The sequence below is a fragment of the Terrapene carolina genome, unplaced genomic scaffold (assembly GCF_002925995.2).
Source record: "Terrapene carolina triunguis isolate 2854851 unplaced genomic scaffold, T_m_triunguis-2.0 Scaffold113, whole genome shotgun sequence".
Classification (NCBI taxonomy): domain Eukaryota; kingdom Metazoa; phylum Chordata; order Testudines; family Emydidae; genus Terrapene; species Terrapene triunguis.
In genome coordinates, this window is record NW_020664464.1 from 9,647,503 (window position 1) to 9,674,580 (window position 27,078).

The 27,078-nt window shown below is 46.2% G+C and overlaps 1 protein-coding gene across 2 annotated transcripts in view; it reads right to left on the reverse strand.

Moving 5' to 3' along the window:
• Window positions 1-27,078, reverse strand: part of VPS13A (vacuolar protein sorting 13 homolog A) — a 273,789-nt gene that overhangs the window by 181,671 nt on the left and 65,040 nt on the right. For both annotated transcript variants that reach the window (XM_026652410.2, XM_026652411.2), the window contains exons 16-20: window positions 21,909-22,003; window positions 9,644-9,786; window positions 6,914-7,115; window positions 6,705-6,819; window positions 1,275-1,411 (exon numbers count right to left, since the gene is read on the reverse strand). In XM_026652410.2, the coding sequence (XP_026508195.1) occupies window positions 1,275-1,411; window positions 6,705-6,819; window positions 6,914-7,115; window positions 9,644-9,786; window positions 21,909-22,003 (692 nt within the window). The remainder of the gene's footprint in view (window positions 1-1,274; window positions 1,412-6,704; window positions 6,820-6,913; window positions 7,116-9,643; window positions 9,787-21,908; window positions 22,004-27,078) is intronic.

The window sequence follows — 27,078 nt, forward strand, 5'->3', positions numbered from 1 at the left end:
TGTGTGTGTGTGTGTGTGTGTGTGTGTGTGTGTGTGTGTGTGTGTGTAAAAAATCTCTTCCTACTGTATTTTCCACTACATGCATCCGATGAAGTGGGCTGTAGCCCACGAAAGCTTATGCTCAAATAAATTTGTTAGTCTCTAAGGTGCCACAAGTACTCCTCTTCTCAACAAAGTTATATTTTAAGATTTTTTTAAATATGGCCAAAACATTTCCCCCTAATTTTGTTCTCAGAAACAGGTAAACCACTTTAGCTGAAAGAGTCAAAAAAATTCAGCCTGAGACAGACACCTAGCATGAAAATTTCAGCCCAAATCATGATAGTTTGGCAAAATTATAAGCAACAGCAAACAGTCTTACAATGGGACAAGCAAACTTAATATTCAGTGCTGCCAGTGTCACTTATATATAGATATAGATATATACCAGTTGCCAACATACAAAGAAGGGGAACTTGCTATTTTAAATTTTGTTAGTTCAATAAGAAGGCAATCATCCAGGGGCAGGAATAATATTTTCTGTGTTTGGTATAGTGTGAAATGTGAAAAATCGGGACGGGGGTAATAGGAGCCTATATAAGAAAAAGACTCAAAAACCGGGACTGTCCCTATAAAATCAGGACATCTGGTCACCCTAGTTTGGTATGGTGTTAAGAACACTAATAGCATTTGATATACATTTATTAATTTACCTTTGCTTGCTTTTTCCTTACAATTTAAATAATCTATTAAATTTAATATAGAGGATAAATATTTTGAAGTTTTGATTAAGTCCTATACTCATAAATGATCATTCTATTCAATCCATATCATTTTAGTGGATAATGAACAAAAAAAGCGCATTGGCAAGGGGTGGGCGGAAAAGGACAAAGAGTATTAAATTTAAAATATTGTGTTAACCACGTATGTCAGAGTAAGAGAGATTCTGTTTCTTTGTATTCCAAAATAGCATCAGGGATGCCAGGATTAAAAACTGTTAAGAACAATTTTCATGTATTACTTTACGGCATTCAAAGATTCGCAAAGGAAGTGGCCTCATTTTTGTCATGTACACTATCCACTCTAAGTGGATTAGAGAAGTGTTCAGAACAGGAGAAGAAATCCAGACTTGTCTAGAAAGCAGTTTAAAATGAATCACCACTATTTAAATTGAACAGGAACATTTAAATAAACCCATTATAGTCAACAGAATTTAAGTTTATTTTTAACATACTACAATAAATAGAAGCCAAATTATCACAAATAATAAATCATTTCATGAGTGGAAACTGTACCTGTAGGTTACCAAGATCCAGAAGAAGTAAATTTGACGTAGATTCATAAAATCCATTTTGTGGAACGAGGACGTATGAAGCCATTAAATTAATTTTTAGATTGAGAACTTTCTGTGTTTCAATAACATATAATAATCCTAGAAAATAATCACATTGAGACAGGTAAGGAGCTAATATGAAACCATGTCTTTAAACGTATTTTAAATAAATTATGATGATAATGTATGAACCAGAGGACAAATTTCATTACAATAGGATTACTAAAATACACAGCTGAAACTGTTCAACCACATCAAACTTAGTCAACCATCCCAAATGTACAGTATCCTGATTTATTCTGATAGATCTCAATTCTCTTTATTGGTTACACATTCATAAATGTACTTATTAGTGTAGTTCTTTTCAGTGTTCAAAGTACCCATGAATAATAATCAATCACCTTGTCAGTGCTAATGAATGTAGCATAAATGATGACAAATAAGACACTTTCTCTAAGAAATCACAATAGCCAATTTCATGAGGACTGCGTGACACTGTAGGCTTAATACACTGGAATTAAGTTACAATACAAAAATATTCATGCGACAACGAGATTTGCTTTTAATCAAAGTTTAAATCTTCAATATATTTTCTCCATTTCCCATCTACGATAACGATATCTTAGTCTAATAATTCCTGAGTCATTGTTCAGAATAAAATGATTTTCTCAAATCATTTTTACAAAAGATTCCATTACCTAAAGTCAGTCAACTATCTCTAGCCCCAAGAATTCAGCAATCATGAGACAAAAAATAAAGAAATAAATCAGACTGGTTTAAAAACAACAAGATTTAAAATATACACACACTGCCTTTTGATTTTTTGAACTTTAAGCCTCAGCTATCTATGATCATTAACCAGCCTAGTTAAGAGGGGAAGTGAAGACTGTAAACTAGAAATGAAAAAAGGGGGAAGCAGACAGCCACCAATATACATCAGAAGTCATTAAGTGGAGAAAATTGATAATGGAAGCTAAAGATAACAAGGAAAATCCATGGCTGACAGAGCTAAGGACAAGGAGGAGATTCTCTTCGTTTTGTTTCTTTTGTTAAGTATACTAGGAACAAAAGAATTCCTAACAATGACATAGGTCCATTTCTAGATGAAGTTGGTAAAAATGTTGTTAATAATTCCAAAGAGGCAGAAGTGTTTACTTAAATCTTCTGTATTTGTAAAGAAGCAGGATGATATATTCATACGATATGAGGATGATAAAGTCCTTTTCAATCCCATAGTAACTGAGGACGTTAAACAGCTTCTAGTAGGGATGAACATTTTAAAAATCAGCAGGCCTGGATTACTTGCACCGAAGAAGTCCTAAAAGAGTTGTCTGAGCCACCATGCAAGTGATTAACCCCAGCCCAGATCTTTGTGGGCAGTGGTGGGGCTGAAGCTCCAGCCCAGAGCTTCGCAGGCAATGGTGGAGCTGAAGCTAGAGCCAGGAGCTCTGTGGGCAGCAGGGGCTGAAGCCCAAGCCTGAGCCCCACTTGGAAGGGCTTCCAAGCCTGAGCAATTTAGTTTGGCAGGCCCACCTGTGGCGTGCAGACCCGCAATTTCCCTGCTTTCCACCCCCTGTAGGCCCTGTGCAGCACTTCCTATACTGAGGCACTTCCTGTACTCAGGCACGTGTGTTTATCTGGCAGCCCACTCAGCACATGTTGTGTTGAAACCAATTTGAAAAGTTACTGTAGACATAATTTTAGTAATGAACCATTTTCTGAAGAAAAGTGGAGGAAAGAGGAGTACTGAAGGGGAGTCGATTGCCACTTGCAGCAAAAGATGGGCTGACAATGAGGTTCCAAACAGCAGTAAAAAGCCAAGAAACCACAAATACGATCCAAAATATTTGGAATATGAATTCATACGGACTTGTTTTCAGAAGCCACAGTGTGTGGCGAAGTTCTGGCAAAGGATAGCTTAAAACCGACTAAAATGTTGCAGCATTTGCAGACACAGCACAGTTCTGTTCAAAGAGTACTGAGAACGTACTGAGAATGGCAGCTACGGCAAATAAGAAAGCCCTTGAGGCATCTTTTGCTGTGTCATACTGGATAGCTAAAACTGGGAAACTGCACAGTATTGGAGAAACGTTTGTTCTGCCATGTGCCAAGAAAGTGCTTTTGACTATGGTGGGGCAACTCAATTTGATTCGATTCCCATCTCTAATGACACTATTTCCAGGCACATTCACAGTATGGCAAATGATGTGACTGAACGATTGCCAAAATCTAGCAAAGTTCTTTTTTTTTTTCCATTCAACTGCTCAGATGCTGCTATACATAACATTTGAGAATGACAAAGAACTCCAAGAAGAATTTCTGTTCTGCAGGCCATTGCCACAGCAAGCTACTGGGGAACAGCTCTTCGCACTTTTGGATGCTTCTGTCTCTGATTCAGGCTTGGAATGGCAGCACTGTGTAGGAATTTGCAGTGATGATGCTCATGCAATGACTGGAAGAAACAGCAGGCTAGGCACCCGAGTGCAGGCTGTTGCACCGCAAGCAGTTGGACTCACTGTATTATACGCAGGCTAGCCCTAGTTACAAAAAATGCCACCTGTTCTAAAACAAGTTCTCGATGAAGCTGTTTGCACAGTCAACTTCATTAAAAGTGTACACCTGTTTGGAGTTTTGTGTGATAGATGGGAGCTGAACACCACCAGTTACTTTACCATACAGAAGTTCAGTGGCTGTCTTGGGGAAAGGTTTCAGCTCAGTGAGGAAGTGAGAATTTTTCTTTCAGATGAAGATTCCCCGCTGGCTGAAAGGTTTGCAGATACAAGTGGCTTGCTCTGCTAGCTTATCTGGCAGACATTTTTGAACACCTAAATGTGTTAATACCCCACTGCAAGTGTGAGACGCTTTTGTCTTTTCTCTCACTGAGAAAATCGAAAGTAGGATCAAGAAACTTTCCTTGTGGTATGCTCACGTGGACCATGGCATGCTCACGTGGACCGTGGCAGTTTTGAAGCTTTTTTCTTACTGTGTGACTTTTGGATGAAAATGCCTCGCCAAAGCATGACTTGCACCCATTATCATCAGATACCCGAAAAGCCTTAAACTGCAGTTTTGTGAGTACTGCCCTGAAAAGCATCAGAAAACAGAGGCGTGGATTAGAAATCCCTTTAATGTAGAAGCGACTGCAAGTGCTGTTATGTCACTTATAGTGAAAGAAACATTAATGGACCTTTCCTGTGATGAGACAGCGATGCTGAGATTTTCTGAGTGATCTCTTGCTAACTTCTGGATTTCTGTGTGAGAAGAATATCCAGAGCTGTCATCTCCAGCTTTGAAAGCACTCATGCCATTTTCACCCACCTATCTGTGAGAAGCTGGCTTTTCAGCACTGACTTTACTGAAAAACAAATTCAGGGCCCATCTCACTGTTGAAGATGACCTCCATCTTTACCTCAGCTACACAGAGCCCCGCTTTAAGGATTTGTGTTCATCAATACAAGCTCAGCCCTCCCATTAGGTGCATATATTTTTTATTATTATTTTTTACTACTAGATATAAAGATTGTCTTGTGACTGTATTATGAATTAAAATATTTAGTGGCTACTTTTCGTAGATACAACCTTGTAATGCATTTTTAATTTAAAATACTAACTATTCTGTAGTAATTTATCTTGTCAAAAGGGGGTCGCGGTACAATAAAGTTTGAGAACCCATGTTTTAGATTATCAAATGTTCACCACCTCAAGATGGAAACTAGCAGAAGTATTCTCTCTTATGTCAAATACCCCATAAGCCCCAATCTGGTTACTCCCAGAACTGATGCTCAGCCTTTTCTCCAGTCTGTCTTGGAAGATAAGAGTATTATGCAAGTCATACTTACAGAATTTAACATCATCACAGCGTCAGGCCCTGCAAGTGCCTCAGACTTTGCAATTTGTAGAAGACAATCTTAAACGGACGAAGTCTGCCTCACTGTCATATAAACTTTTCATCAGTCCCTTTAACTCCTCTTCAGAACACAATCCTTTAATTAACTACTCTGTCCCAAAACAAACAACTGACACCAAACATCCAGTACTACTGTGTTGGGAAAATCTGATAAACAGCTGTGTTCAGAAGGGTAAAAAGAGGGCTGAATTAAGGTGCAGTGCATGATCTATGGTAGATGAGTTGTAGCAATCATAAGTAGGGCCCTACCAAATTCATGGCCGTGAAAAATGCATCATGGACTATGAAATCTGGTCTTTTGTGTACTATTACCCTATACTATACAGATTTCACAGGGGAGACCAGCATTTCTCAAACTGGGTGTCCCGACCCAAAAGGAGGTTGGGGGAGGGGGTGTTGCAAGGTTATTGTAGGGAGGTCATGGTATTGCCACCCTTACTTCTGCGCTGCCGTCAGAGCTGGGTGGCTGGAAAGTGGTGGCTGCTGGCCGGGCGCCCAGATCTGAAGGCAGCACTGTCAGCAGCAGCACAGAAGTAAGCGCGGCCATGGGCAGCTGGAAAGTGGTGACTTTTGGCCAAGGGCCCAGCTCTGAAGATAGCAGCACAGAAGTAAGGGTAGCAATACCATACCATGCCATCCTTACTTCTATGCTGCTGTTGGAGGTGGCACTGCCTTCAGAGCTGGGCTCCTGTCCAGCACGTGCCACTCTCCAGCCACCCAGCTCTGAAGGCAACGCTGCCACCAGCGGCAGTGCAGAAGTAAGGGTGGCAATACCACGACCCCCCTACAATAACCTTGCAATGCCCCCACTACCCTCTTTTGGATCAAGACCCCTACAGTTACAACACTGTGAAATTTCAGATTTAAATATCTGAAATCATGAAATTTATTATTTTTAAAATTCTATGACCATGAAATTGACCAAAATGGACCATGATTTTGGTAGGACCCTGATCCTAAGGAACCCACGCGGTGTGTGTGGAGTAGAAGGTATGTACTGTTAAGTGGCTTAACTTTTCATTTCCTTGTTTTGTGGGTTTGTGTCAGGTATGCAGCAACCCTGTTTCCAAACAAAAACTTTGTATGTATTAATTATATTAGCTAACAGGGCGCACTTCTTGTACTCAATGAACGCCAAAATGTTATATAACTTAAAAAACGCATACCTCAAAACCTCCTGAAACCAGTGATAAATAGTTTTACCCTTTTATTGTACTGACATTTTGCTCTTTATTTAAATTTCATCTTTTAGCATGTCTTTGTTGAAAACTTTAAACCATCTAAGTATTTATATGGCCCCCATCACCACAGTATCTGAGTATCTATATGAAAACATTTCCTATTTTTGTTTCTTTGCAATTAATACATTAATTAGCAGTTATGATACATTTACAACAACAAGTATTTTAAAAATTCAGCCAAAAGAAAAAAAATCTTCAAAATTTATCAAAAACTGTATCACTGAAAATGTTTATTGACATTCACCTGTCGATGTCTTCTCACGAAATTCTTCAAGCTTCATCAAAGTGGCTGAGGTCAGTTGCTCTAAATGTACATCTTTTGGAGGCCTGAAGAAATCCACTAAACTATTCACAGTCCTCTGTTAAAATACAGATATAATAAACATAAAAGAAAATGAATGCTTACATCATATTTTTAGAAAACTAATGCTTCATAACATATTTTTTACTTACTGCATCATATATTATTTCCAACGGTTGTGATTCTATTCTAAGCTTCTGATCAGCTTTCTCATCTAAAGGATTGGTCTCAAACATTATGCTCAAGAGTGATGTATTGTTTTCGGAATGGACTGTTCGAGAAGATAGCAGACAGGGTATGAATTTTTCTTGAGACATGCCTGTAACTTCAAATGTGCTTATTTTCGTTTCAAATCTGTATAAAGTGAAAACAGTAGAGAAATTACATTTAAATTGAATGTTTAAATAAACAGCAGATGACTTATAGACTACAAGATAAGTAGCAGGTGCCAGATTAAAAGAACAAATCTCCTCCTCCATCAAAACAAGTCTAAGGAATTGTCTACATTTGATTTGTGACAAGCTGTGGAGTGAATCTACCTGGCACTAGCCCACAATGGACTGTCTACGTGGAACCTGCTGATGTGCTAATATTAACATCTCCTCAATGCACTTTAATCTACTCCCAGGTCAAAAAGGACTATATGAAAGTGTATTACCAGTGCATCAGCAGGATCCACAAGAACAGTTAGTCCATAGCAGGACTCTCTCTCTCTACAGTAACTCCTCACTTAATGTCGTCCCAGTTAACCGTTGTTTCGTTATTAGGTCGCTGACCTATTAGAGAACATACTCCTTTAAAGTCCTGCAATGTTCCCTTATAATGTTGTTTGGCTCCCTCCACTTGGTGCTCTTGGGGAGCTTGCCCCATTCCACCCGCCGGCGCGCCGGCCAAGAAGTGGGGTGGGGGTGCAGGAGCTTGTTCTGTTCCGCCTGCCTGAGTCTCCTGCTAGGGAGCAGGGTTGGGGTGCGATGTCTTGCCCCGTTCCGCCCGCCCGGCGCTCCTGCCGGGGAGCAGGGTTGGAGCACGGGGGTCTTGCCCCCATTCTGCCCGCCCAGCATTCCTTGAGGAGCAAGCAAGCCCCCACATCACCACCCCGCTACGCCCCGCCTCAACCAAGCTTCGCAATCATCACTGGTGAGTACAATATTAAATTATTTAAAACTTATACTGTATATGTATATAATGTCTTTTGTCTGGCAAAAAAAATTCCCTGGAACGTAACCCTCCCCCCCGTTTACATTAATTCCTATGAGGAAATTGGATACGCTTAACATCGTTTCACTTAAAGTTGCATTTTTCAAGAACATAACAAGGATGTTAAGTGAGGAGTTACTGTATTTAATATAGGCATAACTAACTGTGAACCAATGGCTGTGAACCAGCGTATGCCTGGCCTGGGCAGAACAGTAACACACCAGGTATTGGCTAACCAAGTAAGCATATCCCTGATCTAAGAGGACAGTACAGAGACACACAGATCTCTCAAGTAATTACATAAACACACTCATAAGAGATGGTACAGGAACACACCAACCTCTCGGAAGATTAGGATGGGATGACAGAATAATAGATAAGGATGTTTTGTTCTAACTAGAAGGTACAAGAATAAGGGTGGTATCTAACAATGTCTGGAGTAAAATACTTAACTTGTTTTTATCAATGTATAAAAGGAGAAGTCATAGGAGGGGCATCTTTGTATTCGCTGAAGGAACAGCATCCTGGTGTGCTGACTGGGCAGGTACCATTGTCACAGGCATACATGTGTTAGTGTACCTGTAACCAATGAACCAGGGTGCTAGTACCGTGCTTGTCGACAATAAACCTGGCTGAGTGCCTTCACCACCGACCTGAGCCTGTGGTCTTTCCTTATGAATCACACCAAGGTCTGCTGAATCGGTAAGCTACACTCTCTGCTAGTGCAGCTGACATAGGCGCTCCAAGAGCAGCAACACTGGCAATAGCAATTTAACCTAGCAGCACTAACAACTTGCAATCAAAATGGAACATTTTTCCTAACCAATTATTTTCCTTTTTCAGCATCTTTTCTGCCAATCAAGATTGTCTTGGTTTCACCCACATAGTTGATATTGGGCATTTAGTGTACTGGATGAAATACATCACATGAGGTCAACTGAGATCTCTCTGACACCACCTACAATAAAGAACTCAAAGATGATTCTCACATGACAAACCACCCAGAAATTTAAGGAGATCATCAAATCCTTTCCCCAAACAACGCCAAGAGAAACTCTACAACCTCACCTCCCACAAATCCCCCTCCACCTGCCCAAGGACCTTCTATATGCTTCTGAAGTTACAAAACAAGGAAACCCAGGCAGACCCATCATATCTGGCCATGGCACTCTTAAAGAAGCAGTATCAGGACTCATATACATCTCTCACAATGATGGCACCCCAACTGCTGAGCTCCCCAGATGCACCTAATAAGGGGGTGAAGCCTACACTTCTCCCTGAAGGCTGCAGAGGCAACAGCTGCTGCAGTAGTAACTCAAAGGAGGAAGCAAAGCTGGGGGAACTCCTCAAAAAGAAAATGCTACCTCTAGGACACAACTGGGAACCAGAGAGATGTTTGAACTAGATTAGCATTTTCCTCATAAAGTTCTGCAGCAGGGAGGATGAGTTAAGCCAGCCAGCAGCTGTGGAGGAAGATAAAGCTGTCATGGTGCTTTAGGGATGGGGAATTCCCTTACTGTCAGTAACTGACCAATCTGGTTCTACCCCCAAACTGCAAACAGGCTAAACTAGCTATTGTAATGGGTCTGTGAACTTTAGCACAATGAAGATTGGAAGCTAAGCACCATTTTTATTAATAGCTTAGCCATTTTATGAGGAATAAAAATAGTTTGGACAAGGCTTACCTTATTGCTTGCGCACCTGGTCGTTGCATTAACATTGTGCTCAAGTCAATTACTGCAAATTTGATCAGCTCAGGTTTCTCCTTGTTTTCCCTTATTGATACGGACATGCTTAACAGCTTTACAGAAAGCTTCATGGCTTCATACTATGTAAAACAGGAAACGGTACAATAAAGCGATTATTTACCATTAAGTGTTGTAGTTTGAGAGTCACCTTGGTGCATTCACACTTGCGCTCCTGGCATTGAGTAGTGGTACTACCCTGAAAAGTCATGTCTTTGGGGGTTTCACAAGAGATCTCACATGACAGTGATGTCATCGCCTCACTCTGTAGGAATGCACACATGCCACCCCAACTACCCAAGCTCTCTCCCCACTAACTGCAGAGTAGACAAAACTGCAATGTAGAGGTGACAGTAGGTAAACAGTATTAATGTACGGGACAACTCTTGAAGAACAGTTACTGGTAAGTAACCCCTTTCTTCGAGGGCCCCTGTTCATTCCACTTGAGAAGATTACCAAACAGTGCTCCACCAGGAGAACAGTGAACTAGGAGTTGTTAGGTAAATATAAACTGTAACAGAGCTCTCCCAAACCAGGCATTGGAGCAAGATGCTACATCCACCAGGGGAACCTGCTAAGGCATGCCAATGATGTTACAGTGGTTCTCATGGAATGGATCTTTAAACAATAGGTTACTAGTTTCCTAATTAAGATGTAACAATGTTCTATACAATTCCTAATCCATGAGAAAGTCTGTTTGATCACAGGTTCTCTCTGGCATCTCTGACCACATGCTACAAATAACCTATTGGATTTTCTAAAGGCTTGGTATTTTCCAGATAAGAACAGAATGCCCACTTGATATCTAGGGTATGGAAACGGGGTCTGGAGAAGAACACAGGCAGGGAAATACACTGAACTAGGGGGAAATCTGAGACCAGCTTAAGCATGAAACTGGGATGGGATTTCAATGTGACTTTGTCTTGTGTACTAAAATATAAGATGGAGAAGCCATCAAAACACAGCAGCTGCGATGAGGAAGGCAGTTTTGATCAATAAATGTTTGAGACAGGCTTCCGTCAGAAGTTCATAAGGAGAACCCATTAGCTTTGTTAGGACAAGTTTTAGGTCCCATAAAAGTAGAGGCTCCCTAATGGAGGAAAACACACTTACCATGTCCTTAAGGAATCTGGAGACTGTAAGGTAAGAGAAGATCATAGAATCATAGAATATCAGGGTTGGAAGGGACCTCAGGAGATCATCTAGTCCAACCCCTGCTCAAAGCAGGACAAATCCCCAGTTTTTTTTTTTTTTAATTTAATTTTTTTTTAAAAAACACACCCCAGTTCCCTAAATGGCCCCCTCAAGGATTGAACTAAACACCACCCTGGGTTTAGCAGGCCAATGCTCAAATCACTGAGCTATGTCCATAACATAAATGTGATGAACAGGTAACTGCTGCCCTATGGACTATTAGCGTGGCTACAGCTAAGCCCTGAGACTTCAGGTGTACAAGGCACTCTAGGACTGCAGAGACCCAGCTTGAGATGGAACAAATCCTTTACCAATGGCCCAGATAGTAAACTGTTTCCTTTTTTTGTCTATAGCATTTCATGATGGAACTCTTCATGGATTACAAGAGAGTGACTTGAACTCAGAGCATAAACAGTCCACATTAGTTAGCAGGTTCCTCCTCCACAATGCCAAGTGAAGTGTGTCTTTGAGTTGGGATGCAGAATCCTCCCCTTGTTATTGACGCAGGTCTGCAGAGAAAGACAGCAAATATGGTGGATCCCTGGCCAGGTACAGGAGATCTAGATACCAGTGCTGACATGACAAATTGGGGCCATTAGTATGTGACCTGTCCACCATGATTTACCTTATGACTCTGGGTAACAGGAAGAAAGACTGGAAGGTGTAAAGAAATTGTCTCCAGTCCAGCAGAACCACATCAGACAGCTTTTGACTGTGTGTACTCCCATTCAATACACTTGGCATTAGATGTTTTGTTCAAAGAGGTTTATTACCTAGTGAACCCATCTGTGACATAGTGCACTGGTCACCACTGGTTTCACTGAACACTTGTGTTGATCATGTGACCACCTGCTGAGTAAGCCTGCCTTCACATTTTCATCCCCACCAAGGTGAATGCTCCAGGGACTCAGTGGTTGGCACGTGCCTATTACTAGAGGCCTGGAAGGTAGTCCTTGGGTTACCACAGGCTGATGGATTCAGGAAACTGATACACAGCAGGAACAGACAAGGCTGCTTCACACTAAGAGCGGGTGGTGGTGAGGTACCACACAACCCTGGATCTCACAGGAAGCATCACAGTGAAGACTCTTCAAGCTGTGAACAAGCCAAAAAGAGAAACTCTGAAGTGGTAGTGCGTCATCCCCACATAGAACCTCGGATACCAGGTCTGAGCTTAATAACCACAAAGAAGTGGTGGCTTTTTAACTGAGAGGCACATACCGGTCTCCCTGGGATAAGGAACGGATAATGCCCCCTGCAGTGAGCATCCTGAACTTGAGGATTCTTGTGCATCTGTTGACATTTCTAAGGTCCAGGATGAGTCCTAAACAGTTGATCTTCCTTGGGATCAGGAAACTGGTGGAGTAAAGTCATTTATCTCTGGCTTCCTGTGGAACCTCCTCTATGGCTCCCTTCCTGAAAAGAGAATCCATTTCTTCCAATAGGACATTCACAGGATTTCAGCCAGGAGTACCTCTCTAGAGCCACTCCTTTGGACACTCTTCTGGCACTGGAGTCCAAGGCACCATATGCTGCTCTTAGGAAGTGTCTAACATGCATATGATCAGAGTACAGCCCAGGCTGCTTCCCTCTTTGACTTGGGCAAGGCATCATCGCTTTCCACAGGGCATAATTACAGTGGAACATAATTGCTTGAGAGTTGACCACTCAAAGGTCTAGTAAGCCAAACAAATAGGCTCTTTAAGCAAAACCTTAGGTCCCTGTATGTCAGAAGGGGAAAGAGTTGAGAGGTCTTGTCTTGCTGCCTCTAACTCTTTCCTATGGTGCAGATCCCACCATGGAGTTTGCCAAAGGACAACACAGCAAAAATTGAGATCCTTCGGCTCTCTTGGATACAGGGTGAGGATGAGAATAGAGTGAGAGCCAGACATCCTTGGCCAGGTTAAGAAGGCTGGAGCTGGTAAGTAGAGCTAGTTTATCCCTGATCTGCATTTGTAACACATCCAACAGGGGATTTGATGTCTCCAGTGGTGTAGCCTGTTTGCACCTGCAGTTTGCCATTCTCCCCAATAGTTCCTCAAAAACAGTTACTGTTCATCAGAAGGTTGGACAGATGAAGCACCAATCCGATCTTCTAGTGAAGTGCCATCTGTACGTTCTTCCCGATTCCTCTGAAGGACACTCATCCCATCCTCAGACTTAGGCAGATCTTCCTGCTGATCTGAGAAGTCCCTTGACAGCTCCAAAGGTTGCACAGGTGCTGGGTTAGAAATAGGTGGCTGCAAAGGCATCTGTGCCAAGGGACAGCACTTGTCATGGTGCTGGAAAGGGTATTAGTATCTGCCTCCACCAGGTCTTCCATGGAATGATGTATGCAGGGCCACATGGACAGATGAAGAGGACTGCATGAGATACTTCCATGATATCTGAACCTGGGGCAAAGGAAGATGACTGGGGTCCTTGAGATCAAGTCAGGAAAACCTCCAGGTTCGATTTTATATAGGTTTTTATACAGGGCTCATCACCATAGTATATGAACATCTTCCAGTAGCACATTAAGCTATGTGATTACATATCTGTCACATTTGTTCTCTCATCCTCTCCCCAGGGGGAGAAGTGTGTGCAGTGGAGTATCTACTTTTGGTGGTGGTGGTGTGGGGGGGTGTTAAATATACCAATTGCTATGTGTTTATTTTAGAGATACAAGGTCAAAGAAATGTGCCTTGCAGTTGGAGTGGAAAGTGGTGAGATTTGGATGGTCTTTAATTCCTGTTACTTCCATAACCTCAAGCCACCTCCAGAGAAAGTTCTGTCTTCCACACAGCTGAATGTTACTCTTATTGTTGAGAGGTCCATTGTACCTAAGGAGTTTTCACTGACTGGATTGAAAATTCTATGGGAAGCCAGGGCAGAGAGCAGAGAAAAAAACGGTTACCTACCTTTCGTAACTGTTGTTCTTCGAGATGTGTTGTTCACGTCCATTACGCATTAGGTGTGCATACACCGCGTGCATGGACGTTGGAAACTTCTTCCTTTAGCGGCTCCCGTCGGGTCGGCAGGGGAGCCCGCCAGAGCGGCGCTTCCACACCAGTGCATATATACCCCTGCCGACCCAACCCCCCTTCAGTTCCTTCTTGCCGGAGACTCCGACAGAGGGGAAGGAGGGTGGGAAGTGTAATGGACATGAATAACACATCTCGAAGAACAACAGTTACGAAAGGTAGGTGACCGTTTTTTCTTCTTTGAGTGCTTGTTCACGTCCATTCCACATTAGGTGACTCACAGGCGTAATTACCATAGGAGGAGGGTAGGAGTCATGGAGCAATTGCCTGAAGAATAGCCCTGCCAACCACCGCATCATCTCTGGCTTGCTGGTTGACTGCGTAGTGGGCTGTGAAAATGTGCACCGATGACAAGGTGGCTGCTTTACAGACCTCCTGGATTGGGACGTGCGCCAGGAAAGCTGTTGAGGACGCCTGCGCCCTCGTCGAATGAGCTGTGATCGCCGGGGCTGGAACCTTGGCAGGCTCATAGCAAGCGCGGATGCAGTCCGCAATCCATGATGAAATGCGTTGTGCCGAGACCAGAAGCCCTTTCATTCTATCAGCTATGACAACAAACAACTGCATCGACTTGCGGAAAGGTCTAGTTCGCTCCAAATAGAACGCCAGGGCCCTTCGGACATCCAGAGTGTGCAGACTACGGTGACTCAGGTCCGTGTGTGGTTTAGGAAAACACTGGTAAACAAATGTCCTGGCCCATATGGAATTGCGAGATTATTTTAGGGAGGAATTTTGGGTGTGGTCTGAGTTGCACATTGTCCCTATAGAAAACTGTATAAGGAGGCTCCAAGGTTAGGGCTCATAACTCAGACACCCTCCTCGCCGATGTAATGGCCACCAGGAATGCCACTTTCCAGGAGAGAGCAAGAGGCCCGGGGCTCGAACGGGGGCCCCATAAGCTTGGAAAGGACCAAATTCAGGATCCAGGGAGGGACCGGCAGGCGCGAGTAGGGGAACACTCTCTCCAGTCCCTTGAGGAACCGCACCACCATGGGGTTAGAAAACACAGAGCATCCGGATTCCCCCAAGTGGAACGCTGAAATGAAAGCTAGATGCACCCTGATTGAGGAAGGAGAGAAGATGCCTGAGGTGCAGGAGGTATTCTAGGACGACTGGAATAGTGGCCTGGAGTGGCTGTATCTGCTTAGGCTCACACCAGCAGGAAAATCTTTTCCACTTAGCTAGGCAGGCCGCCCTAGTGGAAGGTTTCCTACTGCTAAGGAGAATTTGTCGTACCAGAAGAGAGCACTGGCTCTCCATAGCATTTAGCCAGACAGCTTCCACGTCATGAGGTGCAGAGACTGCAGATCCGGGTGAAGCAGGTGCCCTCTGTCCTGCGTAATGAGGTCCCGGTGTAGGGGCAGGGCAATCGGAGTGGCCACTGACAGCTCTAGCAGGGTTGTAAACCAGTGCTGCCAAGGCCAGGCTGGGGCGATCAAAATTATCATCGCCTGGTCCCTGCGAACTTTGAGGAGGACTCTGTGGATGAGCAGGAGCAGAGGGAAGGCATACTTCAGACTCCTGTTCCAAGGGATCGGACTGTGGTTCTGAAACGAGCAAAACCGCCGACACTGGCTGTTGTCCTTGGTGGCAAAGAGGTCCATTTGGGGAAACCCCCACTTCTGGAAGACTGACTGCAAGATGTCTGATCTTATCGACCACTCGTGCGTGCGGTACAACCTGCTGAGACTGTCCGCTAGCTTGTTCCGTTCTCCCGGGAGATATGACGCTACGAGATGGATGGAGGGGGCTATACAAAAGTCCCACAGAAGAAGGGCCTCTCGGCAGAGGGGAAAAGAGCAGGCTCCATCCTGCTTGTTGTCTGTCAGAACTGTCACGCTGTGACCTTCCAGAGTAGCGTGAAAGGTTTGGCAGGCTAGACCAACCGCCCTGAGCTCCTTCACATTGATGTGGAGCAACATCTCGGCCTCGGACCACAAGCCCTGCCTCCTTAGGTCCCCTAAGTGAGCTCCCCAGCTGAGGTCTGACGCGTCTGTCACCAGCGTCAGAGCAGGCTGCAGTGAGGCGAAGGGGATACCCTCGCATACTACCGGCCGATTGAGACACCAGTGCAGGGAGTCCAACACCTGGGCCGGAACCATCACGACAAGGTCTAGGGAATCTCTGCCCGGGCGATGCGATCGGGCAAGTCACGCTTGTAAAGTCCTGAGCTGTAGTCAAGCGTATTTGACTATGTGGGTGCACACTGCCATGTGCCCTAGGAGCTGGAGGCAGCATCTGGCCATGGTAGTGGGGAACCTTAGCATCGAGTCTATGAGCCGCTGGATGGCCAGGAACCTGGATTCCGGAAGGCTCGCTCGCACCTGCACCGAGTCCAGCACTGCCCCGATGAACTCCAGCCTTTGGGTTGGTATCAGGGAAGACTTGGGCAAGTTGACTAGAAGGCCCAGCTTGCGGAATGCATCTAGGGCCACCGTCACATGGGAGCAGACCTCCTCTTCAGACCGACCTGCAAGGAGCCAATTGTCTAGGTATGGGTATACCCGTATTCTCCTCTTTCGCAGGAAGGCTGCCACTACTGACATGCACTTTGTGAAGATGTGGGGGGCTGCCGCCAGGCCGAACAGGAGGACTGAACTTGTAATGGTGCTGGTTTATGGCGAATCGTAGGAACCACCGGTGAGCGGGGTGAATAGTGATGTGAAAGTAGGCATCTTTCATATCGAGGGCAGCGTACCAATCCCCCGGATCCAGGGACGGGATAATAGTGCCTAGGGAGACCATACGGAAGCAGACCTTGACTAAGAACTTGTTGAGCCCGAGAAGGTTTAAAATGGGCCGAAGGCCCCCTTTGCCTTTGGGATGAGAAAATAGCAGGAATAAAACCCCTTTCCCCTTAGTTCCCGAGGGACTCCCTCCACCGCCCCCGCCTCTAGGAGCAACTGTACCTCCTGCATAAGGAGTTGCTCGTGAGAAGGGTCCCTGAAGAGGGACGGGGAAGGAGGGTAGGTAGGAGGGAAGGAGGAGAACTGCAGCGTGTAACCCACTTGTACCGTGCGTAAGACCCAACAGTCTGACGTTATACGGGACCACACCTGGCAGAAGTGGGACAAGCGGTCCGAGAAATGTGGGGGAGGATCCGGGAGCTGGGTTGGTACGCTGTCCTCGAACGCACCTTCAAAACTCCTGTTTGCTGCCAGGCTGGGGCTTGCCCTGGCCCTGGCCTTGACTAGGCGTGTTATTCCGCCTGCGCCTGTTGTTGTCTCTGCCCCTCCTGCGGTAAGGCTCCTGCCTAGGGCGGGGCTGGTACTGCCGTTGTTGCGATCGTTGGGGCTTGAATGGCTTCCTGTGAGTCGCCGGGGTGTGCATGCCTAACGACTTGAGGGTTGCCCGAGAGTCTTTAAGGCTATGCAGCCTGGCATCCGTCTGGTCGGAAAAGAGGCCAGACCCTTCGAAGGGGAGGTCCTGGATGGTGTTCTGGACCTCTGGTGGAAGGCCCGAAGCCTGAAGCCACGCCGAATGCCTCATCACCACACCTGAGGCGATTGTTCTGGCTGCTGCGTCTGCTGAGTCCAGAGAGGCTTGTAAAGAGGTCTTGGCGACTGCTTTTCCCTCTTCTACGAGGGCGAGGAACTCAGGCTGAGAGCCCTGGGGCAGTGAGTCTTTAAATTCAGAAACTGCTGCCCAGGAATTGAAATTGTGCCTGTTTAGGATAGCCTGCTGGTTCGCAATCCGTAATTGGAGGCCCCCAAAAGAGTAGACCTTTCTGCCAAAGAGGTCCAAACGTTTAGCCTCCTGGGCCTTGGGGGTCGGGGCTTGCTGGCCATGACGCTCCCGTTCATTCACCGCTGAGACGACCAGCGAACAGGGGGTCGGATGACAGAAAAGGAAGTCGTATCCCTTGGAAGGGGCGAAGTACTTCTTCTCCACTCCCTTTGCTGTCGATGCGCTGGAGGCTGGGGTTTGCCAGACCGTCTTGTAGTTAGACTGGATGGTCTTTATGAGCGGGAGCGCAATTCTGGAGGGACCTTCAGGGCTTAGTATGTCCACCATAGGATCCTCCTGCTTCACCGTTTCCTCCGCCTGTAGGCCCAAATTTTGGGTGACCCTGCGGAGCAGCTCCTGATGTGCCCTGTGGTCGATCGGGGGAGGCCCCGACACCGCCGTGCCTACCACAGCCTCGTCTGGGGACGATGAGGAGGTGAGGGCCTGCTGAGCCTCCTCCATTTGTTCTTCCTGCCCTTCATCATATGTTGGGGGCACAACCGAGCCCTGCCAGGTAGACTGTCCTTGGGATGGCCCCAGGCTCGGTGCCACTTCCGCTCGCCGGTGTTCCGGAGAAGCATCTGGTGGCCTGGATACCGTAGCCTCCTTGGGCGTGGCGGGGTATTTGCGTGGGGACCGGGACCGGTGCACCGAACAGCTGGATCTCGAAGCTCTGGAGGAGGTCCCTTGCTGCTGCTGATAGGCCCGTGTCCAAAAGGGCCTTTGTCCCGGCGGTCCCCACTCGGACACGCGGTCTGGGGCTCCCTGCTAGCCGGTGCTCTGCGGGCGTAGCTGGAGTGGCCTGAGTCAACCTCGGATTCCGAGGAGGCCGATCTCGAAGGCCAAGGCGGTGCCATGGCATGGTGCCATCTGGGGGCTGGAGAGCGGCTTCTCCCCAACCGGGACCGGAATCGGTACCGATGCTCTCGGGACCGGGATTGCTGCCTTCTACCCAGAGTCGGGGATTGCGGCCTTATGTTCCCTTGGTGCCGGCTTAGTGGTGGTGCCAGGGAGCAGTGCGCAGGGGGAGACAGTGCCGTGTGCTGGCTCAGTTCTGGTGCCATTGAGTCCCACTGAGTCAAAGGTAGCTGTGAGTCCACGGAGGCTGAGCTCGACCAGGACCAGTGCTGGGAGCGGTGCCGGGGAGGTGACCTCGAGCGGTGCACCATTGCCAGCTTGCCTCTGGACGGCACCCTTGGTGATGGTGCCAGAGGCTACTCCTTGCCAGGGCGGGGGCTTGCCGCCGACAGCTCGATGAGGTCTTTTGCCGCCTCAAAGGTGTCTGGCGTGGAGGGCTGTTCTAGGATGTCCTCCAGCCCTTCTTCTGCGCTCGACCCACTTAGCCTGGGGCTCGACGGGCCCTGCGGTTCCAGAGCCACCAATGCTGGTGCATGTCTTCAGGCCACACTGCCCTTTTGAGTGCTCGGTTCCTTGGGTGGCGCCGCCTTCTTATATGGGGAGTGCCCTCTATTGCCTTTCAGCTGCCCCTTCGACTGTACTGGAGAGGTCGAGCGGTGCCTGGGTTTGTCCTGTTGTTTCAGTGCCGCATGCTTGTGGTGCCCCACCAGTACTGGATCACGGATTGATGCCGGGGCACTCCACACCGAGGACGCCAGCACTGAAGCCAGCTGGTCCGAGGCCGCCGGTTGTAGCACGGCCTCCATGAGCAACTGCTTGAGACGAAAGTCTCTCTTTCTTAGTTCTTGGCTTAAAGGCCTTACTGATCTTGCAGCACTCAGTCTGGTGCGCTTCCCCAAAACAACGGAGACACGAGTCATGGGGATCACTGATCGGCATAGGCTTGTGACACAAGCCTTAAACCGTTGGGCCTGCGGCATGCCCCGCAGCCCAGGGCTGGTGCTGGAAACAACTTTCAGACACCTAAAACAAAGGTAGCTTAACTATCTACTATTAAGAAGTGCTAACTACTGATAACTATTAACTACAGATAACTGTTACAACTGTGCTAAGGGATCACTCGCAAGCAAGAGAAGAGTTGTTCCAATGCCGCCACAGACGGTAAGAAGGAACTGAAGGGGGGGGGGGGTCAGGTCGGCAGGGATATATATGCACTGGCATGGAGGCGCTGCTCTGGCGGGCTCCCCTGCCGACCCAACGGGAGCCGCTAAGGGGAAAAGTTTCCAATGTCCGTGCACGCAGTGCGCGCATGCCTAATGTGGAATGGACAAGCACTCGAAGAAGAACAGGTATGATGGGCTCACAGTAGCCTGTGCTCTGAAGAGATGCGGTGCAGCACTTTGTACTGGACTTTAAGTGATGAATGTTTTGTGCCAACGTATATTGCATTGCTATAGTACATTCAAGAGGTGGTGAAGAAATGAGTAACTAAAGCTAGGTCTTCAACTTCATGGACTGCATAAAAATCACAAAGTTAGCCCAACACCATGATTTTACCAACAGCAGGGAGGCAGAATTGGGCATTCTCACGCAGTGGTCTCGTGCTCAGTGTGCCTCATGTTGGGAGCTGCAGTTCAGAGCGGGACTCAATGTCTGTTTTCATTTGAGGCACAATAGCCAGTGCTGCCACCATTTGGAATATGAACAGCAGGGAGGTAGAAGCAGGGCTCACACTGCAGGTGTTCCAAGAGGCTGTAGCACTGGCTACTGGCCTGGCATAAAACCAGCCACCTAGTCCCCCACCCAAACTGCTGCTTTGACATTATGATGCTGCCACGCATGCATGCTCTGAGCCATAGCAAGCATGAAACCAGCATGCATGGATGCCTGTTTCTAGCTCCCTGCTGTTGGAAAAATTGCAGTAGTTCAGCGGATGGTGGAAGACATTTGCTGACCATGCACATTCTGCAAAATTCTGTACATTACCCATGATACAGCCATGAATTTAAAAAAAAAAAATGATTTTCTCAGGGCCTTACTCATGGACCTCCGCAGTGTCGAATGCTGCAGAGACATCCAGGAGGATGAGAAAGGATGTCTATCCTCTATTCATTGACAGCAGAAATCATCCATCAGTGTCACTAAAGCAGTTTCCATTCTGAAGGGGCCTGAATCCAGATTGTGCCAGTTCAAGAATGTTAGCTTCTATTAGATGAGCTTGTAGTTGGCCTTTTGATAGTTTCTGTATGAGCTTGCTCAGGAATGGGTAGGTTGCTAGAACAGTGAATGATGGTTGCTAGAACTGAAGTATCCAAGGAAGGTTGTTTCAGTGTTGGGCAGACTATTGCATATTTGAAGGAAGAAAAGATTCCTTCTATGAATGAGGCATTGGCTATTTTCTTCAGAAGTGACTTCAGCTCTTCATGACTTTCTTTCAGAAGTCAGGAAGGACATGAGTCAGAGTCACAAGTCTTGGGTCAGGACTCCTTTAGGGTGCCCAAGATAGTGCCTATGAGGGGACAAAGGCAAGTTAAGTTTACTAAATTATCCTATACTATTCTATACAAACTCACTACTAGCAAATAAGAGAGACTATGCAAAAACCTAGCCTAAGGACAAAGTGTCAAGTTGTGGGTGCTCTCTGCAGTGGTGGGAAAAGAATATGAGCTAGGGGATGGGGGGTATGCCCTTATGTAAAGTAGAGGAATGACATCAACGCTCACACAAGATCTCTCATGTATCATCCAACAGACACTGCTTTTTCAAGGCAGTTCCACAGCTTGTCACCAGGGGCACCTTATTTCACAAGTGGGAATACACAGAGGTCTTCCAAAAAAAAAAAAAAAAAAAAAAAAAAAAAAAAAAATTAAAACTTTACCAAACTACTAAAAAGCATGAACACTGGCTGTTATTAACATACCCTATTTTGAATAATTTCTAAATTTTAATGAACACAAATATGCAAGCTCTTTTTTCAAAGGAATAAGTAAAGTATTTCATTGTTTAAATACGCAAATACTGTGATTTTATTCTAGCTTGACACTTTAAAAATACATTAAAACTTTCTGAAGATGAACTCCAAGAAAAACCTGAGAATAAGATTTGAATTCCTCAAAATATCATCATCCTCAAGATCCCAATGTCACTTGATAATATCCAGTTAAAGAAGAAACTTTTTGAGCAAATCGCAGCAGAAAGTAAGTTAACAAAAAAACCACACAATAGTTCAAACAAGTAAGAGAAGAGGGAGGAGAAATGAAAACAGACATTTAAGAGATCAAAGAAATGTATAAATGATCCCAGATTGTGTGTATTGTTTTTCAGTGCAAAACTGCTAATTATATTTATATATGGTATATATTAAAATGTTTGCTGATCAAATAAGATAGCCAAATCTTACTTACTGTTTTTGGCAATGTTGGATCAACAGCTGTTTCACTATACCCAATTGCTGCATAGAGTTTAGCCTTTTCTTCCAGTGTCATTAATTCTTCAAGACCTGCCACATTATAAAACATTCATCATATTTGCAGTATGCATTTCCTAAAAAAAAAAAAAAATGCAGTTGTCTTTGTACATTATATACAGTGAAACCCCGCTATAACGCGATCATTGGGGTCCAAAAATTTCAATCGCGGTAAATGCGGGGTCGCGTTATAGCGGGGTTCCACTGTACTTGTGTTCAGCTTCCGCGCCCTAGCTAGGTGGAGAGGGGGAGGGGAGGAGAGAGAGAAGGGGGACGGCCAGGGCTTCCTTCAGCTAGGGCGCTGGCCACTCGGCCCCTCCTGCTGCCAGGGCCGGCACTTAGGATTGCCATCTGGGGGAGGGGGGGGCCGCGGGGCTTGCCGCGCTCCGGCCAGAGGTCCCGCCGGCAGAGCGGGGCTGGCCGCACTCCGGCCAGAGGTCCGGCCGGGAGAGCGGGGCTGGCCGCACTCCGGCCGGAGTCCCCACCAGCAGAGCAAGGCTGGCCGCGCTCCAGCCGGGAGAGCGGGGCCGCGGGGCTGGCCGTGCTCCGGCCGGAGGTCCCACCAGCAGAGCGGGGCCGGGGGGCTTGCCGCGCTCTGGCCAGGGGAGCAGGGCCCCCGAAGACTACCGCTGCCGGCCTGCCGCGCCGACTGCCGGGAGGGCTCCACGCCACTCTGCAGCCCACTCCCAGCAGGGCACTTCCCTCCTGCGCGCTGCTGCCCCCTACATCGGTCCGCGGAGGGAAGGACGCGGGCTGGAGCCGGCCCTGCCGGGAACAGAGGTGAGAACCCCAGGGGCGGGCCGGGGCTGCAGGGAGAGTCCCCCCTGCTGCAGCCGCTGGGGCATGGATCCCAAACACCCCACGCCTGCCAGACTAGCCCCGCGCCTGCTGCAGCCGCCGGGGCCAGACTCGCCCCACGTTATAAATGAATTCGCGTTATCAAGGGGCACGTTATAGCAGGGTTCCAGTGGACCTCCAACTACAAAATACTTTTATGCAAGAGATTGTCAGAAGTCACAACCTTTGACAAAGACCTTTTATGGTTTCTTCTGAACTAGTCACTAAGGTCTATTCTACCTGACATGCAGAGCTATATGCATGTCTCTCCAATTAACAAAAGTTAATTGGACACCCCCACATACAGGAGATTACTTAGTTATTGAGCTTGAAAACGAAGTGATACACAAAAAAATAGGCTGTTGTTTTTTTAAATACTTATGGTCATGAAAATGTGTAACAAAATGTTTTATAACACCACACAGAACTCTATTCCCTTTCTTGGGATTTGTAGTCCTTAGTGATCCAGGAGGCAATCCAGGTAGGGTGCTCTGTTATTGTGGGTGAAAGATTATTCTGTATTTCTCAAGAATACAGAATAATCTTTAGGAGTCAGATTCTGCAAACCTTTATAGAACTTGCTCTTGCAAGTAGTCCCAGATAAATGAAGTGCTAATCAACGCACGTTTGCAGAATCAGGATTTAAAATATAAAGTAGGTTTGTGGACTCAGAACTAGTTCCAACCTAGCCTCATAAGGCAGGCAAAAAAGAATAGTGGCAACACCTGTCTATTGTGCAGAACCTATTGTAAGACATTGTGAAGACAACCTCCCTCAAGTCAAAGAAAGTACTGATGACTATAAAAATGGAAGAGTTAATCATGGTGGCAGCATAGTGGCTTCATAGTTAAGGTTTCACATTGAGATTTGAAAATCATTTTCTAATGCCACTGCCCAATACTGGATTGGATAAAGCGACCTGTCTGAAAATGTTTGACTAAAACTTGTTAGGAGAAGAATTTAGAAGCTAGAAGCTAAACTTTCATGTGGTACTGAATCCAAAAATAGCTGGTTTAGATTTTACAACAGATTCAAAATTCTTCAGCCACTGCCTTCTCACTACAGAAAATATTTAAGAAGTCAATATTTCACATGTGTAATGGATCTCTATATACTTGAACATCTGGAAGTTTTCACAAGTGTTTTTAATGAATTGTTATAGTTATTAATAAGATCTCCACAAGTTACTTGTCTAGCAAGTTTTAAAGTGACCCAACAAGCAAAGTTTCATTACTAAGCGATTAGTATTACAGTTTTAAGTGCTTTAGTGTTTAACTGCATCCCAGAATTGCCAAGAACTGGGGGAGATAGAACTGGGATAAAGTTGACTGGGAGAGAAGAATTCTGAGCTCTGATATGCAGCATCATTGGTATCTGTCAGAACTTAAGTTGCAACAGAACAGCTCCCTTTCTGAAGGCCTAAGCGGAGGGAGAGTGCCTGGAGGGAACCAGGGATTGAGAGGCTGGCTAGAAAATGAAGCCTGAGAGTGCAGCTGACTGAGGAGTCAATGACTTACTAAGTTCATGGACCAGAGTGTGTGGTAGGACAGGAAACAAGGCTTCAAGTGAAAGAACAGGAATGTCTGGGTAACAGGATTGGCCAGAGGATATCTGGGGAAATCTTTGCATACCTGTCAGAGTAATTATAAGCAGACAGTGTGCAGATACTTCACCCAAAGTATTAACACACTGTATTAAAAATAGTTATTATAACTATAATAACTGGTGTTCTTAAGATGTATTGTCCATATACACATTCCATTATTTGTGAGCGGGCACCCAGTGTACTTGAGCTTGAGACTTTTCTAGCTAGCAGTACGTTGGCGTAACACATGTGACCTTCACATCCAGGACATGAAGTCAGGGAGCTCCCCAACTTCACTCATTTCTTAGCCACCAACAGAACCCAATGTTTAAGATTCTGAGCAGCAGGGGTGCATGGTGGATCGTGGAACATGTATATGGACAACACATCTCAAAGAACACCAGTTCCTGTACAGGTAAGTAACAGGTTTTTTCTTCGAGTGATTGTCCGTATATATATTCCATTGCTGGCAACCTCCAAGCAGTGACCTTGGAAAGGGTGGGTACCAGGTGTCTAGATGAATAGCAATCATAGCACACTTCTGCCCATCTTGACATCATCTCTGGAAGTTTGTACCATCACATAGTGCTGAGTGAACACATGGATGGATGTTGCTTTATAAATGGTCTGAATAGATACGTTCCTGAGAAAGTCCACCAAAATGGACTGAGTTCTTGTGAAATTATCCATTATTTCATCAGATGGAGTCTTTTCATTCAGCTGATAAAGACGGATACACAAGGAGATCAAACTGGAATTCCTATGTGCTAAGACAGCATAATCATTGACTCTCTTTTTATAAACAATAGATATTCTGAAGTGCCTAGTTCTCTCAAGACAGAATTAAAGAGCTTTGTGTACCTCTAAGGCAGTGTTTCTCAAGGTTTTTGATACCAGGGACCAGCTTACTGACTTTCTAAACTGTGTCAGGGAGACCACAGGGAACAGCGTCGGTTCACAGACTGCTCCTTGAAAAACACTAATCAAAAGTATGTAGTTTTCTCCTTAACCTGCATGTAGTTTGGCAAAACAACACTCACAAGTTAATAACTAAGGCTAGGTCTACACTACGGTGGGGGCGGGGGGGGAGGGGGGGGTCGACCTAAGATACGCAACTTCAGCTATGCTATTTGCGTAGCTGAAGTTGCATATTTTACGTCGACTTACCTGGCTGTGAGGACGGCGGCGAGTCGACCGCTGCTGCTCCCCCGTCGACTCCGCTTCCACCTCTCACTGCGGTGGAGTTCCGGAGTCGACGGCAGAGCGATCAGGGATAGATTTTATCGCGTCTACACTAGATACAATAAATCGATCCCCGACAGATCGATCGCTACCCGCCGATCCAGCTGGTAGTGAAGACATGCCCTAAGTGAAATTCTGAAATCACCTATGGAAGTAATTTAGGGTTGGGTTCATTGAAACTTTATCCTTATGAAAGATTGTATGAGGTGGTTCTGCCATCTATGCTTGTATAATTCACCCTCTCCTGACAACTGTTATTGCCATCAGTAAAGCCACCTCAATAATGAGATGAATGAGATAGCAAGTGGCCAGGGGCTCAAATAGTGGACCCTTAATCCTGAGAAAACTAGATTCAAATCCCAACATAGGACTAGATCTCTATTTGATGGAAAAATTCTACTTAAACTCTAGTCCTCTGAAAGGACACCAGAAGGCCCTTCATCCTGTCAGCTATCACAATAAAGAGCTGGGTCGATCTGCGGAAGGGCTTGGTGCGCAGCTGCCTCTCCTCATTGGTCGTGTGAAGCTTTAGACAAAACACTGGGAGAAAGATATCCTGGTTGCCGTGGAAATGCGACACCACCTTTGGCAGAAAGTCCAGATGGGGCTGCAGTTGGACCTTGTCCTTATAAAATACCGTGTATGGGGGGCTCCGAAGTGAGGGCTTTGATTTCGGAGACACATCTTCCTGGGGTAATAGCTACAAGGAATGCAACCTTCCACGACAAGTGGGAAAGGGAACAAGAAGCCATACACTCAAAGGGTGGACCCGTGAGCCTGGAGAAGACCAGGTTGAGGTCTCATTAGGGAACCGGGTCCCGGACCAGTGGAAAGAGTCTTTTCAAGGCCTTTCAGGAACCTGATAGACATCTCATGAGAGAACACCGATCTACCCTGGCTGCGAGGATGGAAGGCCACTATGGCTGCCAGGCGCACGTTGGTTGAAGAGAAGGCGAGACCCTGGTGCTTCACGTGAAGCAAGTAATCCAGGATGGACTGCAGAGACGACTGGGTCAGGGAGATATTCCGCTCCTACGCCCAGCAGAGAAACGCTTCCACTTTGCCAGATAAGTTGCTCTGGTGGAGGAACTGTACCTGACTAGAGCAGGATTGTTCCTCTGGATTCAGCCACGCAGCATCCAGGCTGTGAGGTGGAGAAATGTGAGGCTCGGGTGCAGGAGTCGACTGTAATCCTGCGAGAGTAGGTCCAGGTGGCTGGGAAGTGGCCACGTGGCTGCAACAGCCAGATCCATGAGCATGCCTAACCAATGTTGGCAAGACCATGCTCGGATGATCATAATGACCCATGCCTTGTCCCCTCTTGATTTTTTAGAGGACTTTGCTGATGAGCGGAACTGGCGGGAAGGCATACATCAGGTCCCCTGACCAAGACAGGAGAAAGGCATCGGATAGTGAGAGCCTTTGCCGAGGCCTTGGACAGAAC